Source organism: Anoplopoma fimbria, chromosome 21 (assembly GCF_027596085.1).
Source record: "Anoplopoma fimbria isolate UVic2021 breed Golden Eagle Sablefish chromosome 21, Afim_UVic_2022, whole genome shotgun sequence".
In the NCBI taxonomy this organism is placed as follows: domain Eukaryota; kingdom Metazoa; phylum Chordata; class Actinopteri; order Perciformes; family Anoplopomatidae; genus Anoplopoma; species Anoplopoma fimbria.
In genome coordinates this window covers 13765516-13792048 of record NC_072469.1, presented here as the reverse complement: position 1 = coordinate 13792048, position 26533 = coordinate 13765516, and the positions used below count along the sequence as shown (strand labels likewise).

Sequence of the window (26533 nt, the reverse complement as noted above, 5' to 3'; positions counted from 1 at the left end):
GCTCCAAAAAAAAGGCTGAATATTGAACTTAGACTTTTACCCACCCACTCATTCACTTGTCTCCCACCGGGTTTTCCATCGGAACAGTGACAGGGCGAAACTGAGCACTGATTGGTTCCTCCAGACTGATGCTGAGGGCGACACCCATTCCCTCATCAACTGGCCCTCGAGGTACACCCAGGATGGTTGTGTCTCACCCCAATATCACTTGCCATGTTGCCGTGTTCCCATTCAGCTGGACTTACCAAAACCCATCAACCCTTGCTGTACGAGCAGTGCTTCTTAAACCTTAGGTCAGGACAGAACCCGGTACTGTTCCCTACAAGACTACACCCTGTATTTCCTCTTCTCAAAGGGTTAAACCTCAGTGTGGGTCCTGGGCTGATCAGAAGACACTTAAGTTTAAGAACCTCTGCTTTGAGCTCTGTCATCATCATTCTCATTCCCACAAACTCCTGATCCCTCTGCTTCGGAACATAACATCATGTTGCTGTGTTCAGTTTAATCCCTATGTGAAAACAAATATTCAGCAAATTGATGAAGGATAACACGTTGGGTCGTGATGTTGCAGTACTGTTATTTTTCCTGGAGTAAAACTGACTGACATCAGTGACTATCGGTTTGGGGGCTGTGTTAACAGTTAGCATCTTCCACTCTGGTTTTTCTTCAGTTCTCTTCTTTTATCAAGAATCAGGTGAGGTAGGTAATGTGTCAAATAGGGCTGGGTAACATTTCAAATTTCAGAGCAGTACAGATGATACAATGAACTTAAAAAAACAAACCGTAAACTTTATTTTATCATCACATTCATACATGAAATTCAACCTCTGCTCTTAATCCATTTTACACATTAAAACCAGTGGGTCAACTTCAAATTCAGTGTTTTGCTCTTGGACACTTCGACAAATGGACAGATCGAGCCGCCAAACTTGCGATTAAAGGACAAACCCGCTCTCACCCCTAAACCACCGCCTCGATTTCAAGTAGAGCTGAAACACTATTTCTCACCTTGAAATCATAATTTCAGATCTTACCTGTTCCCACATCATCACATTTGGAAGTTTTTTTTCACCACACAATCCAGTGATAGTTGTCTTGGCTTTACAAAGATAATTTCCTTATAGCTATTTCAGCATCACCAATGAAAAAAGGGACTAGATTGAAATGGCTAATCATCAACAATAGAAACAATCAATACTTTACTTTGAGGAATAGGAACATTGTCTTTAAATCTACCAAAACACAGCTTCTCAGTGCATCAGCAGTTAATGTTGCCAGAAAATTTCTCTAAATAAAGCAGCCGATAACGTTTGAATTTAACTTGAATTTAAGATTAAGAATTATTTGAGCATACAAGACAAAATCTGACCAAGCTTTGAATGTACATTTTTGGTACTTGTTTTAAGAACACGTTGCGGTTTGGTACCCAGCCCTAAAACTAAACCAGAGAAAGCTCCTCCATGCTGACAGTTGTAAACAAGAAGAATTATAAACATTAGAGTAGGAGTTCTGTGTTTGTCTACTCCCTCTTTCAGACCAAGTACATTAGTCCTCTTTATGACTTTAGGAGACATATGCTGTGTCTAAACATGTAGTACAAATGTTAACCGGCCCTTTGTTTCCCTGAAGAGTCCGAGTTAGGGAGAGGCTTGCCAAGGAGGAGGGCCGCCAGAGGAGCCCAGAGCTGATAAATGTAACAGAAGCGCCAATGTACCGAAGACCCCAGACCCAAACCTCTACACGCCACCACACAGATCCACCAGGGCCCCATCAGGGCTGCCCCCTTCCCCAGCATCACTCCCAGGCACCTCTCACCCGACCTGGGCCACCGGGAGGTCAAGAAGTTGGCGGTTACCCAAGTTACCTGTCCATGACTTCCGGTCCCACGTCCGGTTCAGGGCAGCAAGAGCCACAGGAAGACGAGACTGAGGAGTCGGAGGACGCCAAGACAGAGGGCCTCCTGAGGAGCAGGAAAGCAGTACTGCCCTCAGAGATCCGCCGCAGAGAGAGGAGCACTGAGGACCCACGGAGAGGAAGGGGGGAAGAGGAACCAGGTAGGACCAGGGCACAAAGTCTGGCAAGGGAAGCCGAGGCAGAGGAACTAGCAGGAGGAGGACACAGAAGCAGAGCCAGGTGGGACGAAACGAAACGTACCTCCCGGCGGCAAGCACAGAGCATGCCCAGAGAGCGGGAGAATGCCATCTATATCCACAAAGGGGTGGCTGCCACCCAGATCAAGCCCAGAGCGGCGCATGCAGGCGCAGCCTCGAGCCGCCCGGTGTCAGATGCTGGGGATCCACGAGGGCTCAATCAGAGGAACCCACAGCAGCACTCCCACAACATCCTAGAGGTCACGGATGGTGACGGTGTCGGTAACGGAGAGAGTCACCAGGACAGCCGGGTCTCAGTGGCCCAGCTGAGGCACTCCTACATGGAGAGCACCACCACCCCTCCGACCAGCCGCAGGAAAGAGCTGTAGGTGGCAAAGTAAAAACAGTGCTGCTACTCACAGGCTGGCTTCTGTAGCACTTATTGGTACTTGTTAACCAACATCGCCTGGCTGCTGAATGACTAACAAGCAACTAAGGCTGGTGTAAAGTCAACATCAAAGCGTAGAGTTTTTCTAATCTGTAGAAATGGCATTCGTGCAATAATCGCCTAACAACAAGCTTCCTATGATGATTTTCTTTTGTTTTGTTTTGTTCTTTTTGGCTGTGTGACTTGTTTTGTTACTGACTGGGGCCAATGAACGTGTGCATGCGTTAACCGCTGATAAATCTGCATGGTCTTGCTCACATACTTACAATCCAGGGGTGTGGCTGAATATTCAAACCAACACCTCTGCTTTTGAAAAGCTACCAGTCCCTCTCTGTCTCTCCCTCACCATGCTGTATTTTCTCTTTCCTTTTGGTACTCTATCTGTTGATCCCTGTCCTCGGTTGGCCCCTACAGCGAGGTTGCTGTGGATGGGGCGCCTTCTGACAACGGGGCCCCGTGGAGAGGGGCAAGGGACAGGGGGCGCAGGCCCCGGCAGTATGTCTATCCCGGGGAGAGTAGAAAGACCTCAGAGAGGTTTAGGACGCAGCCCATCACTTCTGCTGAGCACCAGAAGACCGATAGGTACTGCTCTGGACTTCTGCATGGCTGAAAGTGGGGAATGCTGGGAAATATCCCTACCATCATGCATGGGAAAGAAATCAGAACATTGTGTTGATTTTTATAATAATTAATACACAGACATGTTGATTCCAATCAGGTTTTGGTGTACTGTATTGATTAATCATCAATCATCATGCTGTTCAGTGTACAATAAGTAATTATATAAGTATTAAGTCAATAATCAGATTAATACCATGAGCTGGATCACACACATGTACACACTCACATTCTCCTTGATTCTACGCCTCTAACAACATTAGCAAGCGGGGGAGCTTAAAGGCCAAAGGTCCGTCTGATTGGACCTTGGCAGTGGTTATCACATGTGATCGTACCAAGGAAGCATGAATTGGCCTTTTGTTGGTAATCACTCCCTGAGACCATGGAACCAAGCAGACTTCAGTAATTCCGTCTAATTCTCCCATGCTTAGTCTGCTTTACTAGTTCCCCTTTTTTCATTTCGTCCCTTGACACTTGCTGTGAAATTTCCAGCAGCAACCAGGCCCGACTCTCTAGCTTTCTCTCTCCTAACTCTAACAACTCACCACGCGTTCATATTACCCAGTTATTCATCGTTGCATGGAAACGACTACTTTTTGCTGATTGTCTCTTTCTTTGTGCACTTTTTTTGAAGGTCCCGTGCGAGTTCAGATCTAGCTCCAACTGAAGGTATGTCATTGTTTTTTTTTTTTAACCCCCATAACTTGTCTTGGCAAATATTTCACAGTTGTTAGAATATAACTTGAATATCAGAACACATCTGTAGCAGTAAGTGGAAATATAATACACATATACACGTCAGAATGCATGAATGTTTGCTGATGACTGTAGTTATAGAAGTTTAACTGCTCCCAGAGTAATTTTATAAACCCATGATAGGGTAAAGCTTGTGAACTACTGTAGCCTCTGTACACCAGTGTTGGTGAGGTAATTGGTTAAGCGTGGCTAGCTTTAGTGGAATTATCGTCATGGTTGTACATGTTTGACCAATGAGATTACTTGGCAGGGCTTCCAGTTGCATAATGTAGTAGAAGCGATGCCGTTTTGTTTTTGGTTTTGGTTTTATGAATCAAATGTTTTTTTTGTTTCATGGTTTAACTTTTACATTTGAGGTGATGCTACCAAAAGCAAACATACACTCTGTATAAATGTTCTTTAAAAGGTTGGAATGCCAACCTAAAACTACCTCCACAGTTCTCTGAGTAAATTGAATTCCATAAGTCATTTGTCTTTGGATGGGCTGAGTTGATGAGATCATGGCAAAAAAACTGCATCTAATCAGGTTTCAGTTGAGTTGCTTTTGGTTTAAGTTAAAATGGGGGCTGAGTCATACTTGCAGTAGTTTCCCTGTAAAATAGGCACTGTAATCTGTCATTCCTTAACGATATCTAGTCCACGTATTAAGCTGCCAGTGAAAACAACATGATTATCTGGAGCTTCATAGTTACCGCAGGCGGCCACAAATGAATAAAATGTGATTCTCCAAAGGCTTTATATCAAGCTTCAAGAATAGACACAAGGTGGAGGCCAAATAACTCAAATCTCTTTTTTTTTCACAAGCCCAACATTTAGAAGTGGTGTTTATTGAGTTGTTACCGGTGCTCACAGTAGCAGAACGGTGCAGCAGAACCAGCTCATCTGCTTCCTATAAGCACACACTCAGCTGGGACGCCTTTTGCTCCAAGAAGAATCAGCGGCATCAGTCAGAGGGAATAGTTGTGTGGTGATGTCATTTTGTGTGTGTGTGTGTGTGTGTGTGTGTGTGTGTGTGTGTGTGTGTGTGTGTGTGTGTGTGTGTGTGTGTGTGTGTGTGTGTGTGTGTGTGTGTGTGTGTGTGTGTGTGTGTGTGTGTGTGTGTGTGTGTGTGTGTGTGTGTGTGTGTGTGTGTGTGTGTGTGGTGTGTGTGTGTGTCCAGCTCTCCAAAGTTTACACTATGACTTGAAGCACATTACACTTACAAATGTGTTGCTTAGAAAAGAAAGTCACAATAAATGGAATATTTGTTTTTAAACAATAAGTGTAATTCAGTTGAAACTTGAGTTTTGCACCTCAATTCGCTGTAAGATATCTAAAAAATTGTTAAAAGGAGGATGCCGTTAAAACTCAAATATGAATGTTAAATATTCATATTTTCAACACCAAATGTTTCTCAATTATTTTGTAGCCAAGGAGCCCTTAAAGATGGAGAGTATACCAGAACACCCCATCTAAATCTCTTGAAATATTTTGACGTTGCTTATTTTTACAGTTCTATAGTCTCAGTTATGTGAAAGAATAACAGAATAGAAATGTATCAGAAAGATATTAGATGCATATTAGAGGGATTTTCAGATTCTAAAGCTATGTTCACGCTATGAGCGACACAGCGAAATTCTATTGGTCACTTTCAATGGAGGCCGGAGACATGAAGCTAAAAACTGTTGAGTCGGTCTCACATTTTTCCGTTCCATCTAAAGAAAGATCCGTCAACGAGCGCTTGAGCAACTCTTCAACAGCGACTCTGTGACTATGTAGCTGGCCACGCTGGGCCGTTTTGTTGCTTTGTCGCTCGTTGTGTGAACATAGCATAAGATCTATACATTGGTTAGATGAGAACATAATCTATGAGCCATTATCGAGTTAAGATTTGTATTATAATTGGTTGATTTTTTTTTTTTATAACAAAAGTTTAAATGAATGAATCTGAAATATTTTCAGGGACAGCGCCACAGACCCCTGGGGGTCGCTTTTAGAATCTCTGATCTACACCCTAAATTTGAAAATCAGGTTTTCCCATAAAACATTAAAAATGTTGCATGTGGCGTACTGACAAATAATTATTCATCTACTAAGCCACGCACCCTAAGGTTACAATTCTTATTAATGTATAATAAAATGGCTCCTTGTTTTTGGACAGACGTAAGCTCTGTGAATTAGATAAAAATGACGTCTACGCTGTCTTGATAATGTTACCAACCGACTCATTTTAAAATGAATACTCTGGAAAAGGTTATCCAGTATACTACTGATAGCTACATATGTAATATATCCAAAGTCTTTATGTCCTCTGCCTCTCTCTCTCTCTCTCTCCGTAGCTGATGAAGAGAAGCTAGATGAACGGGCCAAGCTGAGCGTAGCAGCCAAGCGCTCTCTCTTCAGGGTGAGCTTCAAGTCTGTTTTTCATCTCATTTATACAAATGACATGCAGGTTCCAATCACCAAACACGAGGAAATGTGCTTCCGATTGGAACACAAACATTGACAGGTTTTTTTTTTATCTTCTGTCCTCTCGTTTCTGTGAGGCTTTAGAGATGAGAACTTGGAAATAAGCTTTGGTTTCAGCACAGTGGGCAGGTTATACTTTATATCTGTGAAATGGATATGATGTTAATGTACTCAATCTGTCTTAGGTGCTAATTTGATGTACTTCAGTAGCCAATTGAAGCCAATGTTTCTTTGCCTTCATTCAAATGAACTTTACTAGAGTTTAAGTGTGATTAAAATATTCCATTGAATTAGAATAACTTTTCACGTTAACTCCCAACGTTTCCATCCAGGAGCTGGAGAAGAGCATTGATGGCGGAGCTCCCAACCTGCGGTCGAGGAACGCAGCGGTGGACCGGAGACTAAGACGGACACAAGACCGGTCCAGGACTCAGCCAGTCACCACTGAGGAAGTAGTCATTGCCGCCACGTGAGTCTTAACAGGTTAATTTGTTTAATGCTCAACCGAAGGAATAGTTTGACGTTTTGAATGAGGGTATGGATAAATATTACTTTAAATAAAGCACACCCTAAGTATTTTAAAGGGTCAATTAAAATCATTATTCACCCCCTCAGGGTTTCTAGCCACATTTTCAGAGATTTCATATTTTTGTAATTTAACACTGCACAATAAAGTCCCTTTGTAACTGGTAAACAATGTGTCCACGAGGGACACTGATTCTGGGTAGATAAGTAGAAGTTGTATTTTGAAATGTAATCCTCCAGCGCAGTGAGTCAACAAAATTCCATCAAGACACGATTATCTCTATGAAACCCAAGCTATCCGCACAGCCAGACTCTGGTCCGCTGGACTGAGACCGTTTGTTTTTCTGTAATTTGGGTGAACCTACTCTTCAGATATCTGAAACGTCCACAAGCTCTCTAATGCAGCAACAATTTACTGATCTGGACGGGATTCAAAATGTATCTTTAAACTCTCTATGACTTCTGAATTGTGGTTTAAAGCCTCCAACCATCTTTCTGCCCCACAACATGCTTTATATTCATCTCCCTTAGCTTGAATGAATCTTACCTGGAAGTCATCTGGTTCCTTCCCTGTGTCATCTGTGTGTTTTCTCTGTCACCTCTGTCTGTCTGTGTGCGTGTTTGTGTAACTTTGTCCTCATAGCGTCCCCGCTCACGTGCCACACACAGTGACCATTCACACTGCAGTATCACGCGTCCCTAGTCCCACCCTAGTTTGCAGCACCGTCCCTCCGTACAGGTACATGGCACAGATGTGAACGCTCACGCCAACCCGCAGTGTGTGACTAACATGATCACTGAACGCTGCTCATACACCAAAACAGAGGGATCTTTTCAGAGTGGTATTCACCCCACAGGATGTGAATGATGGGAAGTTCTGATGCTGAATGTTTTTAGATTTTTGGTGCCCTCTTGTGTGATGGGAGGAAACTACATGATTTCCTTATTGTAATACTAAAAAGACTAGATTTTATATGATATAGTAGTTGTGTTTGTGGTGGGCATGACTCACTCTGCCTGTGTAACAACCGTTTTTTTTTTTTTTTTAAGCTCTGTGTTTATTGGATGTCGTAGTTCTCGGATGCACACGGCTCCACACTGCTGCCTGCCATGTAGCATGCCACCAGCTAGCTTGCATGAGCTCTTTCCATGCTCACCAGAAGTGTCCCCTTTCTACTTCCTTTTTGTCTCTTGGGTGTCACCCTGCCCTCAGCTTGCAGGCGTCCTCACAGCAGAGTGCCGCCGCCCGGGAGCAGAGCGCCGCCGCCGCCCGGGAGCAGAGCGCCGCCGCCGCCCAGGAGCAGAGTGCTGCCGCCCGGGAGCAGAGCGCCGCCGTCGCCCGGAAGAAGAGTGCCGCTGCCCGGGAGCAGTTGCGGGAGGCCCGCCAGGTGCAGGAGGCCCAGGAGGTCCACGTGTCGAAGCCTATGTCCACAGTGGAGGGAAAGGGCCAGAGCCAGGTTCAGGGTCAGGGTCAGGACGAGCCCGACCTCAGCACTCTCAGCCTGGCGGAAAAGATGGCGCTGTTCAACCGCTTGGCTCAGCCTCCCATCAGGGTCACCCGCACCAAAGGGGACACACGCCATCGCAGGGCCAATGCCCGCTACCAGACACAACCCATCACGCAGGGAGATATGGATCAGGTGGGTGAGAAACAGGATCTTTTGCAGTCTTTTCAGCCCATATTTCTCTGGAAGTCTGCATTTAAACTAAAGTTATTCTAACTCTTTACCTTTTTATTCTAATGAGAACATTTACATATGTCCTCAGGTGTAAGGTGTTCTTTTAACACATTAAAGTTTCTTTTTATTTGTTGTTCACACTTGAAAATATACTGTTTTAAGAAATAGCTTGATATTGCAGTTCCGTACACAAAGTCTTGTTGTCAATGTGAGAATGACTTGAGAAGGCAGCTGCAACAGAAAAGAAGGAATTTCTTCTAACTCCACGTAAAACCTACAAATGGTTGTTTCAACATTTCGGCATGAATATGCATTTAAGAAAGTATTTTATATAGTTAACAATAAAGAAAATGAGCAAATTAACCACAGTGCTGGTACAAAAATATGTGAATTTTACTTATTTTGTGAATTTTATTTATTTAGCTCAAAATCAAATATATTTTATTACAATCAACAACATGTGACACCCTTTAATGGATAAAAAAAGAAGAAACCTCAGAAATAGCAAGAACAGGATCGACAAACATGCAGGGAGGAGACCGAAGAACAGAAGACTAATAAGTAAAAACAAAGGAAACAAGATATGATATTAATAATATATATTAAAGTGTTATTGGGTGCAGTATAACACTACTGCTTTAAAAAATAGAACCAAGCATTGCAGCATGTGCGTGTTTCCGCTCCAGGAGCCGTCAGGCATAGACGTGAGGGATGAACAGGAGCTGTGTGACAGCCCCGTAGAGCCGCTACAAGTAAGCTCCCTCTGAACCACCATCCATGCATTTGAATAAGACAGACGAGGCTGACGCAGCTTCTCTGAAATGACAGCGCATGTCACGCTGTGTCCGGTATCCGTGTTGTGTGATGTCACTATGAACGTGCAGCGCGCTGCCCGGCTTCTGAGTAAGTTCTGACTCAGCGATGCTTGAGGCCTTCTAAACATGCCTCTGTGTTGGAGGAGAGGAGAAGGAGAGCACTGTGACTCTCGCTCACCAACGCATGGGCCGCTATCTTTCATCTGCTCGATTCCAATCTGGAAGACATTGATAAAAAGAAAAAGACTAAGAAGTTTACAGGACTCTACTTTGCAAGATTTTTGTCAGTGGTTTCCATGGATGTTTACTGCTGCTTGTCATTTACTACTCAGCAGAAATGTCAGGTTAGTTCACTGACTTCTGGATTTGGAAAGTGTGTATTCTGGCTTCAGCTGGCATGGCTTTGTGATGCGGGCTGCAAATTGCCCTTTGATGCTCAGGAAGTGCAGTGAGTCCGACAGGCGGTGATTAGTCAGCGGGATTCTTTAGATTTTTGCGTGTGTGTTCAGTTTACCCGACTTGTTTCTCAGCCCTGTTGGCAAACCGATCACACTTCCCTCTCTCTAACTCTTTCTTCCTCCCTGCACACAGCTTCAAAATGGTCCAGGCTCTCGGCTGGGACCCCTCCCAAACTCATCATCGTCCTCCTCCGCTCTGAGAGAAGGCACCGTCTCCACCGACCACGCCGGAGACATCCACATAACCCGAGCACCGGCCCGGGTCGAGCCCCTCCCCCCCAGCTCTGACAGCCCCTCCCGGAGGTCCCGGGACTCAGAGAACCAGCAGAGGTGCCACATCTTTCCATGGGGAGAAGACGGAGCTGATCTGGGAGGAGGGAAGAGGAAGCTGTCCTCTCTGGAGGGAGCGGTCAGGCAGGCTGCTCTGCCCCAGCCTCAGAGTGGAAGAGAGAGAGGGGAGGAGGAGGAGGAGGAGGAGGAGGAGGAGTGGCAGACCAGAGGGTGGGGAGAGAGAGTCGAGCAGAGCTCAGAGAGACACATGCTCCAGGAGAGGCAGGAGGCGCATGCACACCACGCAGACAGCCAGAGGATCAGGGCCATCAGTGGAGGTAAGAACGGCAGGATCACTTCTTCTTTTTTTCTCCCCCTTTTCTCTCTTGTTTACTTCCTCTCTGTGAACTTTGGATGTGTCTTTGTGAATTATACAAATAACATTTAAAAGTTATATTCAGCTTTTACACAACTACACGACCATAGTCACTGGCCAAATAGTTTTATTCTGTCTACAAATAAAGGTAGTGACACATTTTCTGGTTAATAAGTAGCTTTATTAATTAGTGTTCTTTAACAAAAAGAACACACAATAAAAATAAAAATGAACACAAAGGGATGCTGGATAGGTAAAAGAAGTTGGTTAAAGAGACGAATCACTGTCAATTTTCAGACTGTGTGCTAAATTTTAGAAAGCTAACATGTAAATGCCGAACATGGCAAACACAATACTTTCTAAACATCAGCATGTTAGCTTTGTCCTAATATTGTCATGTTAGCATTCAGGTTTTACATGAATAGTTTGGTGACAAAATATAAGAAAGTGATGCAGTGGGCTTCAAATATTTAAAGAGCAAACTGTGAGACTAAATAAACACCGGTTTCTCATTCAACCGCACTTCCTGCGACTGTAAATATGTTGCATCTAGATTGTGGTTTTCAGGCTTCCCCTATGTCCGAGCAGCAACTCGTCCCGTGTCTGCACCAGCGTACTAGTTAGAAAGAACTCAGAAATCAGCGTGGGTTATTTGATTACAGGGAGGTTATAAGGGAGGTTTGAAGATGAGAAGATGTTTGCTCCCACACTGCTTTGTGCTGCTGAGTTCGTGCTGTAAGAGCCGTGACTTTACTTTTATGCAAAAGCCTGTAGCATAAAACTTTGTTGAATATTTAGTGTTGTTTAGTGAGGTGTTTCCTAAATATGGCTGCACAATAAGTCGCAGTTTTAATCGAGATTCCATTATGTGCATTGTTTATTAAGTGTGAAATGTTTTTCACAATACAGATTTTAAATGAAATACTGTGGTGCTGCAGAGATGTCCTCGGCTACACATCATACTCTACAGATCCCAACAATAATCTATGATATGTTTTTAATTAAAAATTTGAAAAAATTATGGAAAAAATATCTTTCCCTCTAAAACTGAAAATCATATTGCAATATCATTAAAAAAAATAGCAATAAAAAAATACATATATGTATGTATATATACAGTATATGCATCAACTTGAAGAATGTATTTTAAATCTTGTTTCACACCCTAATTTTTTCTTACGCAAGCACATCCTGAGCAGAAAACAATGCCAATGAAAATCTAATCCACCATGCGAACATTTATGTGGTTGCTGTCAAGTTATAGATTTTATTCACTCTGCCTGGTGTGTCCTCGTCTGCTTGTGCTCACAGAGCTGCCTGACTCCACTGTGATCACATCCAAAGCAGCATCTGGTTCTCCTCCAGACGGACACACGGACGGCCGGTTCCAGCCTGAGGAGGGAGAGGAGCTGAGCGAAATGATGATGGCCAGACAGATGTCCATCAGAGAGAGGTGAGCCGGGACCTTTGTTTCAGCTGCCATTGATTTTTAAGCAGAGAGCGAGTTGTTGTTTTCTTCTTTTTCATTCATCTGGAATGTTGGTTCACTCCATGTTTGACCGCGTGCAGGAACTGTTAAACTTTTCATTTAAGCTCAATGCCATTGACATAATCTTAGCCTATGATACACTCCTTTGGGATCAGTTGGTCAGTAAATAGATCCAACAAGGGTATGACTGAAAGAAGAGAGCTTCCTCCCTTTATTTATTTCAAAATGTGGGTTAGATGTAGACAGAAAATTAGATAATGAGGCTGAAACTGAGCCGCTGCTAGAACAACAAAAAACACAACAGTTTTTTTTTTTTTATATGGACAGGATAGAATTGACACTCATGCTGAAGCTGAACGCATGAATCTAGTTTAATAAGATTACATTAAGGAGTTTGCAGTCAATCCTGCCAACTTGCTCATTTCATAACAATGATGTAACATTTTTTAACATCACAATTAAGGGTTCTTATTATAATGCGGGCACGTCAGGTCGACAGATAAGTGGTGGTGAGTTCCGTGTTTTTTTTATTCTGTGGTTCTGACCTTGATGGACACTGTAGTTTTTAACAACATCACTCAAACATGAGGAGAAAATGCATTTGATAACATTTTCTGAAAAAAATAATTATCTTAATTTTTTGGGGCATATTGCTACTCCATTGTCCATCATTTGTATGATATAAAATCATAACAGTGCGATTTGAAATGTACATCATGTACATTTTAACTAAGGCTCAGTATTGGATTCCTCACAAATGAAGCGATTACATAAGTCTAGTCATGTCACGTTGTGTTAGCTGCTGGTTGGACTTGTCAACACACCAGACAGCGGACGCGCTTTAAATTGATTGATGACATAATGGAAGTGAACTGGTGTTACAGCATGTTCCAGTCTGCCTTATCACTCTCTCACACCGTCAGGACTTCTTTGGATCTCTCCCAGTTTCAAAGGGATTTTTTACTGGAGTCAGGATCCGTATCCCGGATGCAGTCGGCGACATCTATTCAGAGCTAACTTTCATCCTGTTTTTGGCGTTGTTGTGAAGCCCCTCTGGGCAGAACATGACGTTGCCGTCACAGAGGGCTGGTTGTTTGCGGCTGGGGGGGGGCACTGCCAACACTCTGACCCCTCCATTATGGCTCCAGTATGCTCCCCACTCAGAGATGACAGCTCCATAATTGAACCTCTGTTCTTCTCACACTATACCTCACTTTGTGATCCATATGCTTAAATTGAAATCCAGAATTTTCCACAACTCATTCAAAAGAATACACATTCAAATGTTAAGTTAGCACTTGTCATAGAGCCCACATGCCTATATTTACAGTATCTGAAATAAATCCCACCACCTGTTTTATTGCTTTAAGAGCACTCCTGTTACACTGACCGACATCTCCAAGTGATCTTTATGTGTAATTCTACTTTAACTGTCGTCAGTCTGTTTATCCAGAACCTAACAGTCGTGCTAACTGGCATGCTGCCTGCCTCTGCTTAGTGTCTGCTTTCTGCTGTCCCGTGGTTGAGACTAAAGGTCTGCGTGGCAGCGTTGAATGTTTTGTTGTGGTGACAGTAACAAAATGTAGTTTTCAACAACTGCTGACCTTGCAGTTACTGTGTGGAAAGGGCAGTCTGTCTTCATTTCATGCGCTGTTAACTTGTATCTACATTTAAGTATCTGTGTGTGAGTGGACTGATTCATATAACATATGCATTTGCTAAATATTTGTAGAAGTCCAAGCAATGCTAGCCAATGATCTTGAAAGAAATAGTTTCACATTTTGGGGAATATGGTCATGCATATCAGCTGAGAGTCGAGGAGTTAGATGTCTGAGTCTCTGCCGGTTGCATGACTTAACGCTTTTTCTGACCTCGTCACTAAACACTCACTGAACATTGCCAGTGCTGTGAGAAGAACTCAATTCTCTGTGGTTTTAATAATTATTTGGCAGATTCAAAGTTTGTTTAACTTATCTATTTATTTGATTGTGTGACTTTACAGATAAGTTTAATGCAAATGTTTGAGACATCAACAAAGAGCGAAAAGGTCAAAAATAAATAAGTAAATGACAGAAACACCCAGAAAAAATAAATAATAATAAATAAATACAGATAAATAAAAAATGTAAGTGCTATATGACATATCTTAACCATAATTAAAGTACATATATATATATATATATATATATATATATATATATATATATATATATATATATATGTATATATGTGTATATATATATATATATATATATATATATATATATATATATATATATATGTGTATGTGTGTGTGTGTATATGTATTTTTTTGAGTGGGGGGGTATAAATGTTATATTTAAGCCGTATCTTCTCCCTAGTATGAACTGAATTTTAACTTTTCCCTTTCCTTCTTTCTCTCTGTCTCAGAGTGGCCTTGTTGAAGAAGAGCGGCGAGGCTGACTGGAGGAGCAGGATCAATAGGAAGCAGGATGCGGTGAAGGCGGCCGCCGGCGAAGAGCAAGCTCAGCTCTGGGAGGCGGAGCAAAGCTTCAAGAAGAAGGTAACCACCTGACCTGCACACTCAGACAGTTTGTGTCTGTCACGCTGCGTTTTTGCAATCTGTGGTTCAAATTCCAATCATGGCACCAATCAAACATGAACACTTCCAGGGGACTTTGATATGACCACCGGGATTGCATTTCCTGTATCGGCCGCTGTAGTCAGAGTTTAGGAGATGTTATTGATCGTCTCCTGCTGACATGTGACTTTAGAGACGTAGGGATGTCAGCAGGGTGACAGCCATCAACCAATCAGAGTAGAAACGTGGTAACAGTTTTGGATATCTCCAAACAGAGAGGTTGCGTATTGTCCATGTCTGTTTCTCTTCATCTCTTTGTCTCTTTCATCCGTTCTGTCTCACACACAGCTATTGCATGTTTTTGTGCTTGGACTGTATCAAAAATCAATTTGCATGTATTTCAGTCATGGCAGTAGAAAATAAGTCAGACATGATTTCATGTTGCATGCCGTTTTCATTCCATGGATTTGGAAGTGTATGGTTGCCAATATTATAATGAAATCATCTTATTTAATTGAAATGTAATTTTTCATTGCATGATGCATGACCAAAAGATAATATGTAGCGATTTATTTTTAGGTCCTTATAATAGCATAAAGTTAATAGGAAATAAGGCCAAAATGAGTCCTTATAAGATGCTTATTAACTGTATGTGTTTATAATATTACTTAATAGTGTTAACCTTAGCAACAATAACATTTATACAACATTTATAAGCACTTATAAGAAACTTGTTAACAGTTTATTGACTGCTTAAGAACGTTAATATAAAACCTTACAATGGGTAAGGTACTTTTATAAACTATAATAAGACACATGTATGTTTGTTAAGCCTTTACTAAGCTGTTTTGTTGCTTTATAAAGATTAATGCATAACTTATTATGCATTTATTTGCAGTAAATTATGCACCTATTAGCAGTTAATTAATAAGGTTTTTGCATGATATTACCATTATCGTGTCAATGTTTTGCTGAGGAGTACACTCAAACATCTTTGTCATTGGAGTTTAAGTTTAATTTTAATAGTATTTAACCATGATAATTAAAATCAAAATTGGATTTTAAAATGTGACATTTTGTCAAACATTATTCATACACAATGGATACTAAATGTTTCAATTTGATCAAATAATTGAATTTTAAACTTTGCAGCCATAGACTTCCATACAAGCCAATTAAAAAAAATCTAAATCTTGTATATTTGTCACAGTTGTTTTGATCAGAGATTATAAATGATAAAGTACTTTAAAATGAATTTGAAGACCAGATTTTGCACAAATCACACACGCATTGATCTGCAAAGTCTAATTTTTAAAGTTTATTACTTTGTGTTCCCTTTTAAAACCCAACTGCCACTGACAGTGATGAGTCTGTATTTAAACCTTTCCTTCCACTGAACTGCATGTTACATGGAACCTTTCATTCTTCTCTTTGCCTTTCTCTTTTTGCATGTCCTTTGACCTTTTTTTGAAAAAAATAATAAACCTCATTTCATCCTGCATGTTGAGTGTGTGTCTCTGTGTTGGCATCCTCTTGTTTGTTTTTGAAGGGAGGGTTAGGGCGGCACACGTACCTCTCTGTTTAGACACATTCAAACCGTCACCATCCACATCAGCGTCAGTTTTTCTTTCCAGCTGCTTATCAGCGTTTGTTCAGCTTGGCTGCACATATTCAGATTTCAGGCTTTCAGCCCATTCAAGGTCAGGGAGAGTTTTGCTTTCCATGCTCTGATGCTGCTGTGAATGATCTGATGTTTTCTACAAACAAAAACATGTTTGTATCAAATCTGGAAAATTTCTTTTTTTTCAAAATCCCGTTCAATTGATCGCGAAGTAGAGGTCAAAAGGAAGGACAACTGATGTTTTCATCCTCCCATTCATCACGACCAGTGCACACAATCCAGTCATTTCCTGTTTTACATCAAAGTAGAGCAACAGATACAAAACTGTTACAAGTGCCATTCTTATTACACCACACATACTGTAGTCTTGTGTTTTTTTCACCAAAGTAAGTATGTAGCTCTTTAAGCCTCTGATCCCCAAGCAGTTTTAGGGGCGTTTTCTTGCCCCTGTCACATTTTGCTCTGTTTGGCCTGTTTTTTCACTGCAAAATATAAATCCTACAACTCAATGGAAATAGAACAATCATGACTAGAAAGCGAGATAACTCAAAAATGTCATAAGTGCAGTGTAACACAGGTATAATGCCATAAATCCTGAAATTAATAAATACAACATGTTGAAATCCTTTGAAAAACTCTTTTGCAAAAATTTGAAAACAATGGAATCTAAAAAAAAAAAAAAAAAAAAAAAATAAAAAAAAAATCCAACTGTTACCTATTTTAGAAAGAAAAAATGGAGGCTTTGGGTGCTGTTTATGTTGAACTATTTACATTTTTACAACCTCTTCTTACAACCCAGCCTCTCTGCTCTGTGTTCATCAAACTGTAGTTGAGTTGAAATTTTCACGAAATATTTGTCACGCGAATTTTGGTCTCCGGCAAATCAATCAAGGCTTCCTAGTTGCATTGAGACGCACAGAATTTAATGTTTTTTACAGTATCTGGTTAAAGTAAAAAGTTTAGTTGGGGCAAGATTTTAAATGAGATATGATGAATACAATGTTTTTGATGAAATATCACAATTTGTATTGGCTGCTTTTTCTGAAGACCAGCGTCACACGTGATGTGTTCAAGGACTGTCGGAAAGATGATGATGACAGTTTTCACAGCTTCTAGCTGAGATAAATGGTTTACTTTTGGCGATTATTTAAAGAAAACATGCTTTTCAATCCCGCCGGGGGTTGTGGGGTTCAGAGGGCCTTACAATGAACAGTTCATAAAGTCCAAGTGGGGTTTCAAAAGTCCTCTAGGGCAGTGGTTCTCAACCTTTTTTCACTGATGTACCCCCTGTGAAATATGTTTTCAGCCAAGTACCCCCTAACCAGTGCAAAGCATTTTTTTTAGGATAATGAAATTGAATAGCCTACTGAATATAAAATTCAGTTTATGAACTTACACTTATATTTATTGAGTATTTATTAAATAACTATTTTTAAAGGATTTTTGAATGATGTTAATTTTAAATATCTCACGAACCCCCTGGAGTGCCTTCACGTACCCTTAGGGGTACACGTACCCCCATTTGAGAACCACTGCTCTAGGGAGTCGATCATGTGATTTGGGCTTGACATCATTTCCGGGACAACAGAGCCCTTTAGCAAACATGTCCCTCCCTTCTCTCCTGCGTCCGCTTGTCTGTAGGAGGACGAAGTGCCGATGATGATCGATGAGTTTGCCATGTCCGACCAGCTATGGGTAAGGCCAGTGTATGAAGCCCAAATCACACACACACACACTGCGGGGGTATTTATCAAGTGCATTTCAATTGGATTAGTGATCTTAATTAACTTAACATCCGGAACTGCATCTCCTGGCCGCCCTTGATAAATACATCCTGTGTGTGTGTGTGTGTGTGTGTGTGTGTGTGGTGTGGGGGGGGGGGTGTGGGTAGTGGTTCTCTGTTCGGGTGTTTCCCTTAAAATCATGGTGAAGGTGTTCTCTAATTCATCCCGCCTTTTGGGTTTCAGAGTTATGTCAAGTGTTTCTCTCACCCACTGTGGATGTTCAGTCCATGTGTCTATATGTATGCAGTGTATTTTTCTCTAATTGCCAGAGATATTTCTTTGCTAATGTGAGCTGTGTGTAGAAGGCTGTAGTAGGACTGTGATCCTTATCCCTGTTCCAGAACCTCAAAAGGCCAGACTTGGCACCTCACTGCTCTGCTTCCGTTTCCTCTCCATGCCAGCTGCTCAGAGCTGTAGCTGCTCTCAGGTCATGTCCTTGAATATGTCTGTGAATGCAGCGGTTTCAAGACACATTCTCATTACAAAAATAATACGCCTGAGGGATTTCTTTGTGTGTGTTTATTGTTTTATGGTAACATCACACAGTACACAAACATCAACACACACAAGCACAAATGTGTACACACAATATATTATAATATTAATTATAATTATAATGACGTAAAATAGCATACAAATAAATGAATCATTAAAAAAATAGAAATAGATAAGATAACAAAACATTTTAAAATGAATACTGGTTTAAAGTAAAAGGAGTTTTGTATTTTCCACCAAAATGACACACCTAGCACGTTAAAGAAGACTTTAAACAGCATATGGAGTATAATGAAACCGATGGGAAGGGCATTCAATTTTTTATTAAATGTAACTGAACAGTGAGATGAATGAATAGAGTGATTTTTCTATTTATTTCTTATTCATTTTGTTCACAGATTTAGTATTGCATTGTCATAAATGTCAATGAACTTGTGGGATATCAAAAGAGAAGAGGCTTAGGTATCCTGAATTTTAGTTCCCAGCTTGAGTAAAGCTTCGAAAACACTGAATCCTACACTTCCAAGAATGCATTGCCCACACCTCTTTCTAACCCCACACCACTTGCTTATCACACAGGCCTTCTGTTTCAAATGTGTAGTCTCCAAGCTCAACCCTGACGTCATCACTATGACACCATTAGAGGTTTTTAGACAACAGTTTTCATAGACTGCCCAGCATCAACAACCAAAAAGACCTTCATGCATAGAATCTTTGGAACTCCTTTATTAAATACTGCTTCCTCTCTCTATGGCTGTGTCTCTATAGGAGCCGGCCTTTACCTCTACTTTCTCTCCTCCTCCTCCTCCTGAGCCTCCTTCCTGCTCTCCTTCCCCTGATGAGTCGGCCAGCCAGGTAGGATGCCGCATCAGCTCTTGCTGCACGCCTCCTCCTCAGCAACTTAACTAAGCTCTCAAATGCACGCTCAAATCTGCAAACCTAGCCGTTTTAACATGCATCTTACCCTTAAAAGCTCTTCAGCCGTAAGTGTGTGGTCATTTTTTGCTCCCTCAGTTGCAGCCATGGCGTCATGGTGCATATTGAGTTCAGAGTCCTTAGCTAAAATATCCCCGTCCCAAAGCTTCGGCACTTTACCTACGGAGTCAGCATGGCAGCCCTCTGTGGGGTCAGACGCTTGTGCAGAGCTTGGACATTTTCTACCATCTCTTCATTCTCCGTTCTCTAAACACCTCATCCTTTCTTACATTCCTCATTCCATGTCTTTGGTTTGTGAAGACCACCAGATCATCCAGGCCCACGCAGGTGGATGAGAGACACCCCTGGAGACGGAAGGTGACCCCTGTCAATGCCGCATGAAGTGCTCTCACAAATCCGCCCCCCCTAACCCCCCCTCCCCCAGTGGCAGCCGTTGCACATAAACTTACACAGTGGAATCAGAATTTGCAACATAAATTGTTAATGTTATCATTAACCACTAAAGGACACTGTCTGCTATTATTCTCTGTCTTTACTTTGTCAACTAACTTCTTTTATTTTAACTTCACAAATGACACAAAAAACATTCCTAAAGTCATCAAGTGGAACAAAAAAGACTGGCAGGGAATCAAGGTGCTTCCTGAGTTAATATCCCCCCTTCCACCCCCTTGGTGTCCACGTTGTGCTCGGCTACTTTGTCTGTTTGTGAATGTGGCCTGCTGTTAAAGGATTTTTTCCACATTGAAACACTTTATCCCAAACAGCAAATGGCAAGATGGTTCCATTGTGTGGAATAGGTGGTGTATTTTTTTTATCTGTACCGGTGATAGTCGTGGCCACGATGTCTTCGATTTATCCCTTGTGAAAGGGATATATCAGGAACGCCTTGAGTGAATTTCTTTAGATTTGGATGACCTGATTCAATTTATGTGGTCAAAGGCTGGGGTCACTGTTACCTGACAAAAAAAAACGTTTTTGGGGCTCAAGAATTCATTTCTGACAATTTCACACAAATGTCTAAAAAGATGTAATTGATGCATTGACAATATTTTGGATGGACGAGGATGTAAACTGCAGCATTACTGGTGTGGCGGAGGCATACAACCACAAGGCGGTAATTCTAGTTTACTTTTGCTGTAATGTACTGTGACAACATACTTCCAGGGGTGCACTCTTTCTGTCCAAGTCCAAGTGCCCAAATCATTCCATAAAGAGTCTAACAAAAAGCACTGTTGTGGCTACCTACTCCCAAAATGTGTCCTGGAATGCATGGAACACCACAAACTCAAACGTAGTGCCCTGAGGTGGATAATTCCTTAAATTCTTAGTCCATCAGGAGTGTTTGTTATTGTAACTGACAGTAACTTCTCTCTGTTCGCAGAGAATTGCTGAGGCGGAGATGGAGTTCCAGGGGATCGATGCTCACTTGTCTATCCAGGAGAGGAAGCGGCTGATCGTAGCCCAGGAGGAGTGCTGGAAGATGAAAGGCCACGGAGCCGCCAACGACTCCACCCAGTTCACCGTGGCCGCACGCATGGTGAAGAAAGGTCAGAGGGGAAACTGAACACACACATCCTCTACAGTCCTTCTGCATCTCTCTCAGAGGTGTACACACACACATGCTGATCTGCACCCAGAGACTTCAGTCGTCAGTTCAGTCTCCGTTTTCTGTGCAGAATCCTGCTTAGCCCCCATCACAGTTATAAAAAAAAAAACACAAAACACTGCCAATGAAAATGAATACAACTCTGTATAGACCATTTCATGTGCTAGCAGATTAGCACGCTAACTGTGTTGCTAGCTCAGCTAGTCCCATCAGTCGCTTGGCCCTCACTTTGCAGGTGGTAGCGGTCCTTTGAGACTCTTCCATCACAGCACAATTACTTTGTGATGTTTAGTCAATGAAAGCTCCTACATTTTTAATAATGATAATAATACAGAGATCCATCCCACCTATGTTTAATTTTGATTACTCCTCTACATTAGTTAGCACTAAGCAAAGTGCTAGTGTCTTCAAGTATGACCTGTTCTTTGGTGTACATCGAACCAAAGCTCTTGTAACGCAATCTTTGTCTTCTAAAATTAAACTTGACCAGAATTAATGTTGGATTTTGTTTCTACAAATTGTAAATGTCATATGAGGAACCACATCATGCGTTTTGGCTCATTGGATGTTCATACCTGTCTGTGTTCATACAACAGGGTTGGCTGCCCCATCAGCCCTCCAGTCTCCAGTGTCCCCCAAACCCAAGAACAACAGCCTGGCCATCTCCAAACCTCAAGAAGGTCAGTTGGATACCAAACACAGTGTCTAAAACAAATTTTACATACACTTAATCAGCTGAAGTATTGACTTGAACTAAAATGGATAGATTCTGAGCTGACAAATGCACAGTTTTTGAAATTGGTCGCTTCTCATTTGAACACGGTGTAATTGATTGTCTTTGCTTCTCTCTCACAAGACATGGAGGAGATGTCTGATATTGAAGGTCTATTTTTTTTCCCTTTTTTTTGATGTTGCACTGAATGCAATGTTCATCATCATAACCAGAACCACAAATATCACCAATACTATTAGGTTATCAAAGCCTAATAGGATATAAGCCATGGGTTACCATTAACATGCATGAGTCAGGAGTGCAAAGAGGATTCATATTTAGTGGCTGTTTATTGTTGTTAAAATGCTTGTGACGGCCATTAAATATGTTGAGATAACTTCATAGTGACCGTGTGCAACTGTTCATTCATGCTCCGTCATTGTTCAAAATCAGCGTCAATGAACAACAGAAGCTCAGACTTTCTGCCTGTTCAGATATACAGTTGGAACTAAAATCGGAGTCAATTTATGGCTATAACAGCTGTGTGCTTGTGTCTGTGTATGTGTGTGTATTTATGTACATGTGGTTGCGCAGAGATCAAGGCCGTGCCAGATCTGAACCTGGAGACGGACTTGAAGCTGGATAAACTGGAGTCATTCCTGGGCAAGCTCAACAGTAAAGGTCAGTCTCGTTCGGCACGCTGTCTACAAGTTCATCACGACTCTGCTCTGATACCCAGTACAGAATCAGAAAAATGTTCCCACGTTACAACCATGCAACCGATTATAGATTTATACAAAGAGTTAATCTCCTGATGGATATCAGTTGTGTAACTGAGACCAAACTTAATGAATTAAACGCGGCATTCTCCGTCTAGTTCACTGTAATTCATTTGAGGAGAGTGAATCCATTAGTGTTGCATTTTTCCTGGAAGATATGGCATGCTTTTGCTATTTCCCAGAAATAACCTGTGACAGTTCAGTACTGTGGCTACTGCTGTAACAGCAAGGGCATTTAACAGAGCCTTTTTTTACACATGCACCTTGTTATATAAATGTTGCAATTTAAGATGTCGGCCTTTTGTTAGAATAAGCACCACAATAAATTTACATAAAAGTCACAACAGCAGTACCTTCTATTAGGTCTGCCTTTATTACAGGCAGTTGCGTTAATGTAATGCTGCAGTAGCACAATATTATGTATGCCCAAAGAGAGTGTTATATTAATTATTAAAAATAATAATTAATATTACTATAGTAGTATCAATAAATATTTAACTTTTATTGTATACTTTTTTAAATGTTGATGCTTTGGCACCATGTGTTTTGAAACTTTCATGCCAATAGAGCCACATTGAATTGAATGTATTAAATACACTGCACAAATTATGCACAATACAATTTGAAAAAAGCAAAGTAAACCATAAAAATACTGTGAACCACTTTTGAGTTGTCGAGGATATTGTTCTCATCTGAAATCTAGTCCGGTGTATGAAATACTTGTGGGGCAAAAAACAAACAACTTTCCTTCAACTTAGTAGTTGAGCACATACAGCAGTCCCAGCTTAATGTCTTGACATTAAATGAGGGGAATTGATGTTTGCCTTTGATTACATGTGAAATATGGCACGCATTATCCTCATTTTGTTCTTTAATTCAGGCTACAACGGCAAAATAGGGTCAAAACAAGAGCAGGTCATGTTTCGGTTTACAGCACAGCCAAATCGAAAATAATTCCTGATGTTAATAAAAAGTCAACAACAACTTATATTCAATACTTTGTGTTTTTGTAGGCAATTTTAGTTTGGTGCAGAAAATGACAAGTTAAGACAAAATTTGTTTCAAAATAGTTTAACAAATCTGGCTTGCTTTAATGAGAACATGGAGGATTTGTTTATAGAAGTAAGACTTTTACTACATTTATGTTACAATCTATCCATAAATAACTAAATGAGCAGATCTTCCATTTGCAATACATGAGCTCAGTGATGCTTTCACAGGCTTTGGCGAATCATCTGTAGTAGTAACTTCAATGATCCTGACCAAGCCTCATCTTGTCCCCCCTCAGTGTTAGGACTGCCAGAAGCAACCCTCACAGTCACACAGAAGAAGGTGAAGGAAGTGATGAACCTCGAAGACGAAACTTTTTCCAAGTTCTACCGCCAAGTGGAGGAGATCCCCGCCACCACCAACAAGGTGGAGATAGACGACGACTTCGATGCCATCTTTGGTTCCCAGGTGCCAAAGTAAGCTCTCGCCCGCCACAGATCGTTTTTTAAAGTAAGAAGCCCAACATCATTGTGAGACTCTCTTACTCCCCCCTTTACTGACACCCTCCCCAGGCTGACCTCAGAGATGGAGCAGCACAAGCGGGCGGTGCGCCCGGCGCGTAACGTCCAGTCGTCTAGGAACCCTCTGAAGATGCTGGCTGCCAGGGAGGACATCAGACACGAGTACACGGAGCAGAGGCTCAACATCGGCCTGCTGGAGAGCAAGAGGATGAAGGCTGAGAAGAGTGAGTGAGGGTGGCTGAGGGGCTGGGAAAATGCACGAGACCAAAACACGCAGTGACACTACATGTTTCAGGCTTTTTCAAACTAACTTCTAAATTTGATTAAAACCTCAATATCATTTCTGATGTTGAAATATTAAACCTTGAATGTTTTAGCAAGAAATAGGAACATTATAAATCTGTTGATTTGGTATGGTGTGAAAGTGGTATAAATGTGCCTCTGTAAAAATGCAACTTTTATGAAATATTTGTTACCCCAAACTCTTTGTTCATCTAGTATTTCAAACAATTCCATAGAGAGCAGAATATGCATTTAAATCATAAGCGTCACTGATATTACCCAAACAACCTACATCTGGGATTGGAGTCAGTTTCCTGTCATTGTACAAAGCAGTCCTCAAAAGCTGGACGTGTCTGTAGCTTGGTTTTGTTTTTTTAGAGTGACGTTAGATAAACCACAATGTCAATGTCATGCTACTCCCATAACTTCATCCTTCACCTCCTCTGACAGCAATAAAATAAACACTTTAACTGTCTCTGAAGCGTTCTATATTTGTTACAGTGGTATAGAGACCGGTTTTGTCTGGCACGAAAGTTGATTTACACACAGCTGTTGTCTCATCCGTATAAAGGTGATGAAAACAATTTCATGTATTTTCCCGTCTCATGCCCCCTTTCTGTGCTCTGTTGTGTTCACTGCAGTGAACAAGAACTCCGGTTTCTCCGACGTGGCTCTGGCCGGTCTGGCCAGCAAGGAGAACTTCAGCAACATCAACCTGCGCAGCGTCAACATCTCTGAGCAGATGTCCAACAATAGCGCCGTGCCATACAAGAAACTCATGCTCTTACAGGTCAAAGGTCAGTGGAATGAACAGGTGGCTCAGATCATACACAGACAAATGCACCTGCACCCACAACAGGCCCTTTTTTGTATCCTATTTTTAGTTTACTGCTCTATAATTCCAGTGATAACTCATAAAAACATGTTGTGCAAAGTCCAGACTCTATTAAGTAGGGTTGTAATGGGCACTTACTGAAATCCCCTAGGGTTGTAATACCAATTGCCATCTCGCCCACTTTTTTACAGGCCTGTCTTTTCATTAAAGTAAAACCAATAGTATTTAGAAAAACCGTAAACAGCAGTAGTAGTTCCCGACAGGTCTACATCCAAGTTCACATTTTAGGCTAACTTAACTCCCCTTTAGTTTTATTTCCATCCACAGTTTACTGTTTCTGTGAGGAGAAAGTGCTAACTTCTTTGATGCCTGTTTGAATATTACTTCACAAAATGAAAACAAAGTAATTAGAAGAATTGCAACTAGAGTAAATAGGAATAGAAATTAGGGCATAATTACCGCGCAAATTTGCAACAGCAGTTTAAGCTAATTTGAGCTAGCCAAAAAGAACAAAAGGCTGCTGTAGCAGCTCTCTCAGGCTGTACTCATGCACAGCTGGGCTCTGAGCTAATTGCTAAGAGGCAAACATTTAGCAGGTGTAATGTTTACTATGTCCACTATCTTAGTTAAGCATGCTAACATTCGCTAACTAGCAATAAACACAAAGTATTGGACACTATTTTAAAAATTCACCCAATGCTGGTGATGCATCAAAGGTTACATTTCGTGCATTGCCGTTACTAAAGCGACGCCACTAGCGTTAGCTTGGCTATTGAATATAAAAGCACTGTTCAGTATTCAGAGTTCAAATTGAACACACTTCAAAATTAGGTTGGACTAACTGTGTTTTTTTGGAATCTTATCAACCACCAGTTGAGAACCAGGGACCAAGTAACTAATAAAGTGGGGAAGGAATAAGTCCATAACCCCGGAAATGTGTCAGCATTTTGGCAAGGTTTGTTAAATAATTTTTGGGTTAAATAAATGAAATAAGGTCTGTTGTTGACATAAGCTTAAGATATTTCAAGGTTTTGTTCTACGATATAGAATACATCAATAAATACCCCTCTCACGATTTTGAAGCTTTTACCCTGTCTTAAAAAAGCCGGTTGCTAACAAGTGGCTAAATGTGACTACAAACGTCATAGACTCACGTTTGCTTTTTTACTTCTTGCGATTGCATTTTCGCATCAAAGATCATAAAAGTGGTGTTAATTTAAGATTATCCTGCTGAACAAAATGTGTATGTATCATAAACTTTTTTCAATAATCCAAAATCTAGCGGAAAATCCCATTGGCTTTTTGACTAGGGAACCAGTGCGATGCTAACCTCTGAGATTGGCCTACAAAAATATCTCATCATTGCAGCACTTTTTAAGGACTTGTCCTGAGGGGGGTACAATGGCCATCATGTCCTACCAAGAAATATCTGTCTGTTGA

The 26533-nt window shown here is 41.3% G+C and overlaps 1 protein-coding gene across 1 annotated transcript in view; it reads left to right on the top strand.

The window, feature by feature from the left end:
* The window catches only part of svila (supervillin a), a 139984-nt gene that overhangs the window by 103020 nt on the left and 10431 nt on the right, over window positions 1–26533 (top strand). The window contains exons 7-25 of the mRNA XM_054623404.1: window positions 88–171; window positions 1630–2475; window positions 2953–3120; window positions 3791–3825; window positions 6231–6295; window positions 6693–6829; window positions 7529–7624; window positions 8099–8144; window positions 8256–8525; window positions 9971–10445; window positions 11795–11936; window positions 14382–14514; window positions 17795–17848; window positions 20750–20915; window positions 21571–21654; window positions 22281–22367; window positions 23754–23931; window positions 24028–24200; window positions 24900–25055. Coding sequence (XP_054479379.1) covers window positions 88–171; window positions 1630–2475; window positions 2953–3120; window positions 3791–3825; window positions 6231–6295; window positions 6693–6829; window positions 7529–7624; window positions 8099–8144; window positions 8256–8525; window positions 9971–10445; window positions 11795–11936; window positions 14382–14514; window positions 17795–17848; window positions 20750–20915; window positions 21571–21654; window positions 22281–22367; window positions 23754–23931; window positions 24028–24200; window positions 24900–25055 — 3395 coding nt within the window. The remainder of the gene's footprint in view (window positions 1–87; window positions 172–1629; window positions 2476–2952; window positions 3121–3790; window positions 3826–6230; window positions 6296–6692; window positions 6830–7528; window positions 7625–8098; window positions 8145–8255; window positions 8526–9970; window positions 10446–11794; window positions 11937–14381; window positions 14515–17794; window positions 17849–20749; window positions 20916–21570; window positions 21655–22280; window positions 22368–23753; window positions 23932–24027; window positions 24201–24899; window positions 25056–26533) is intronic.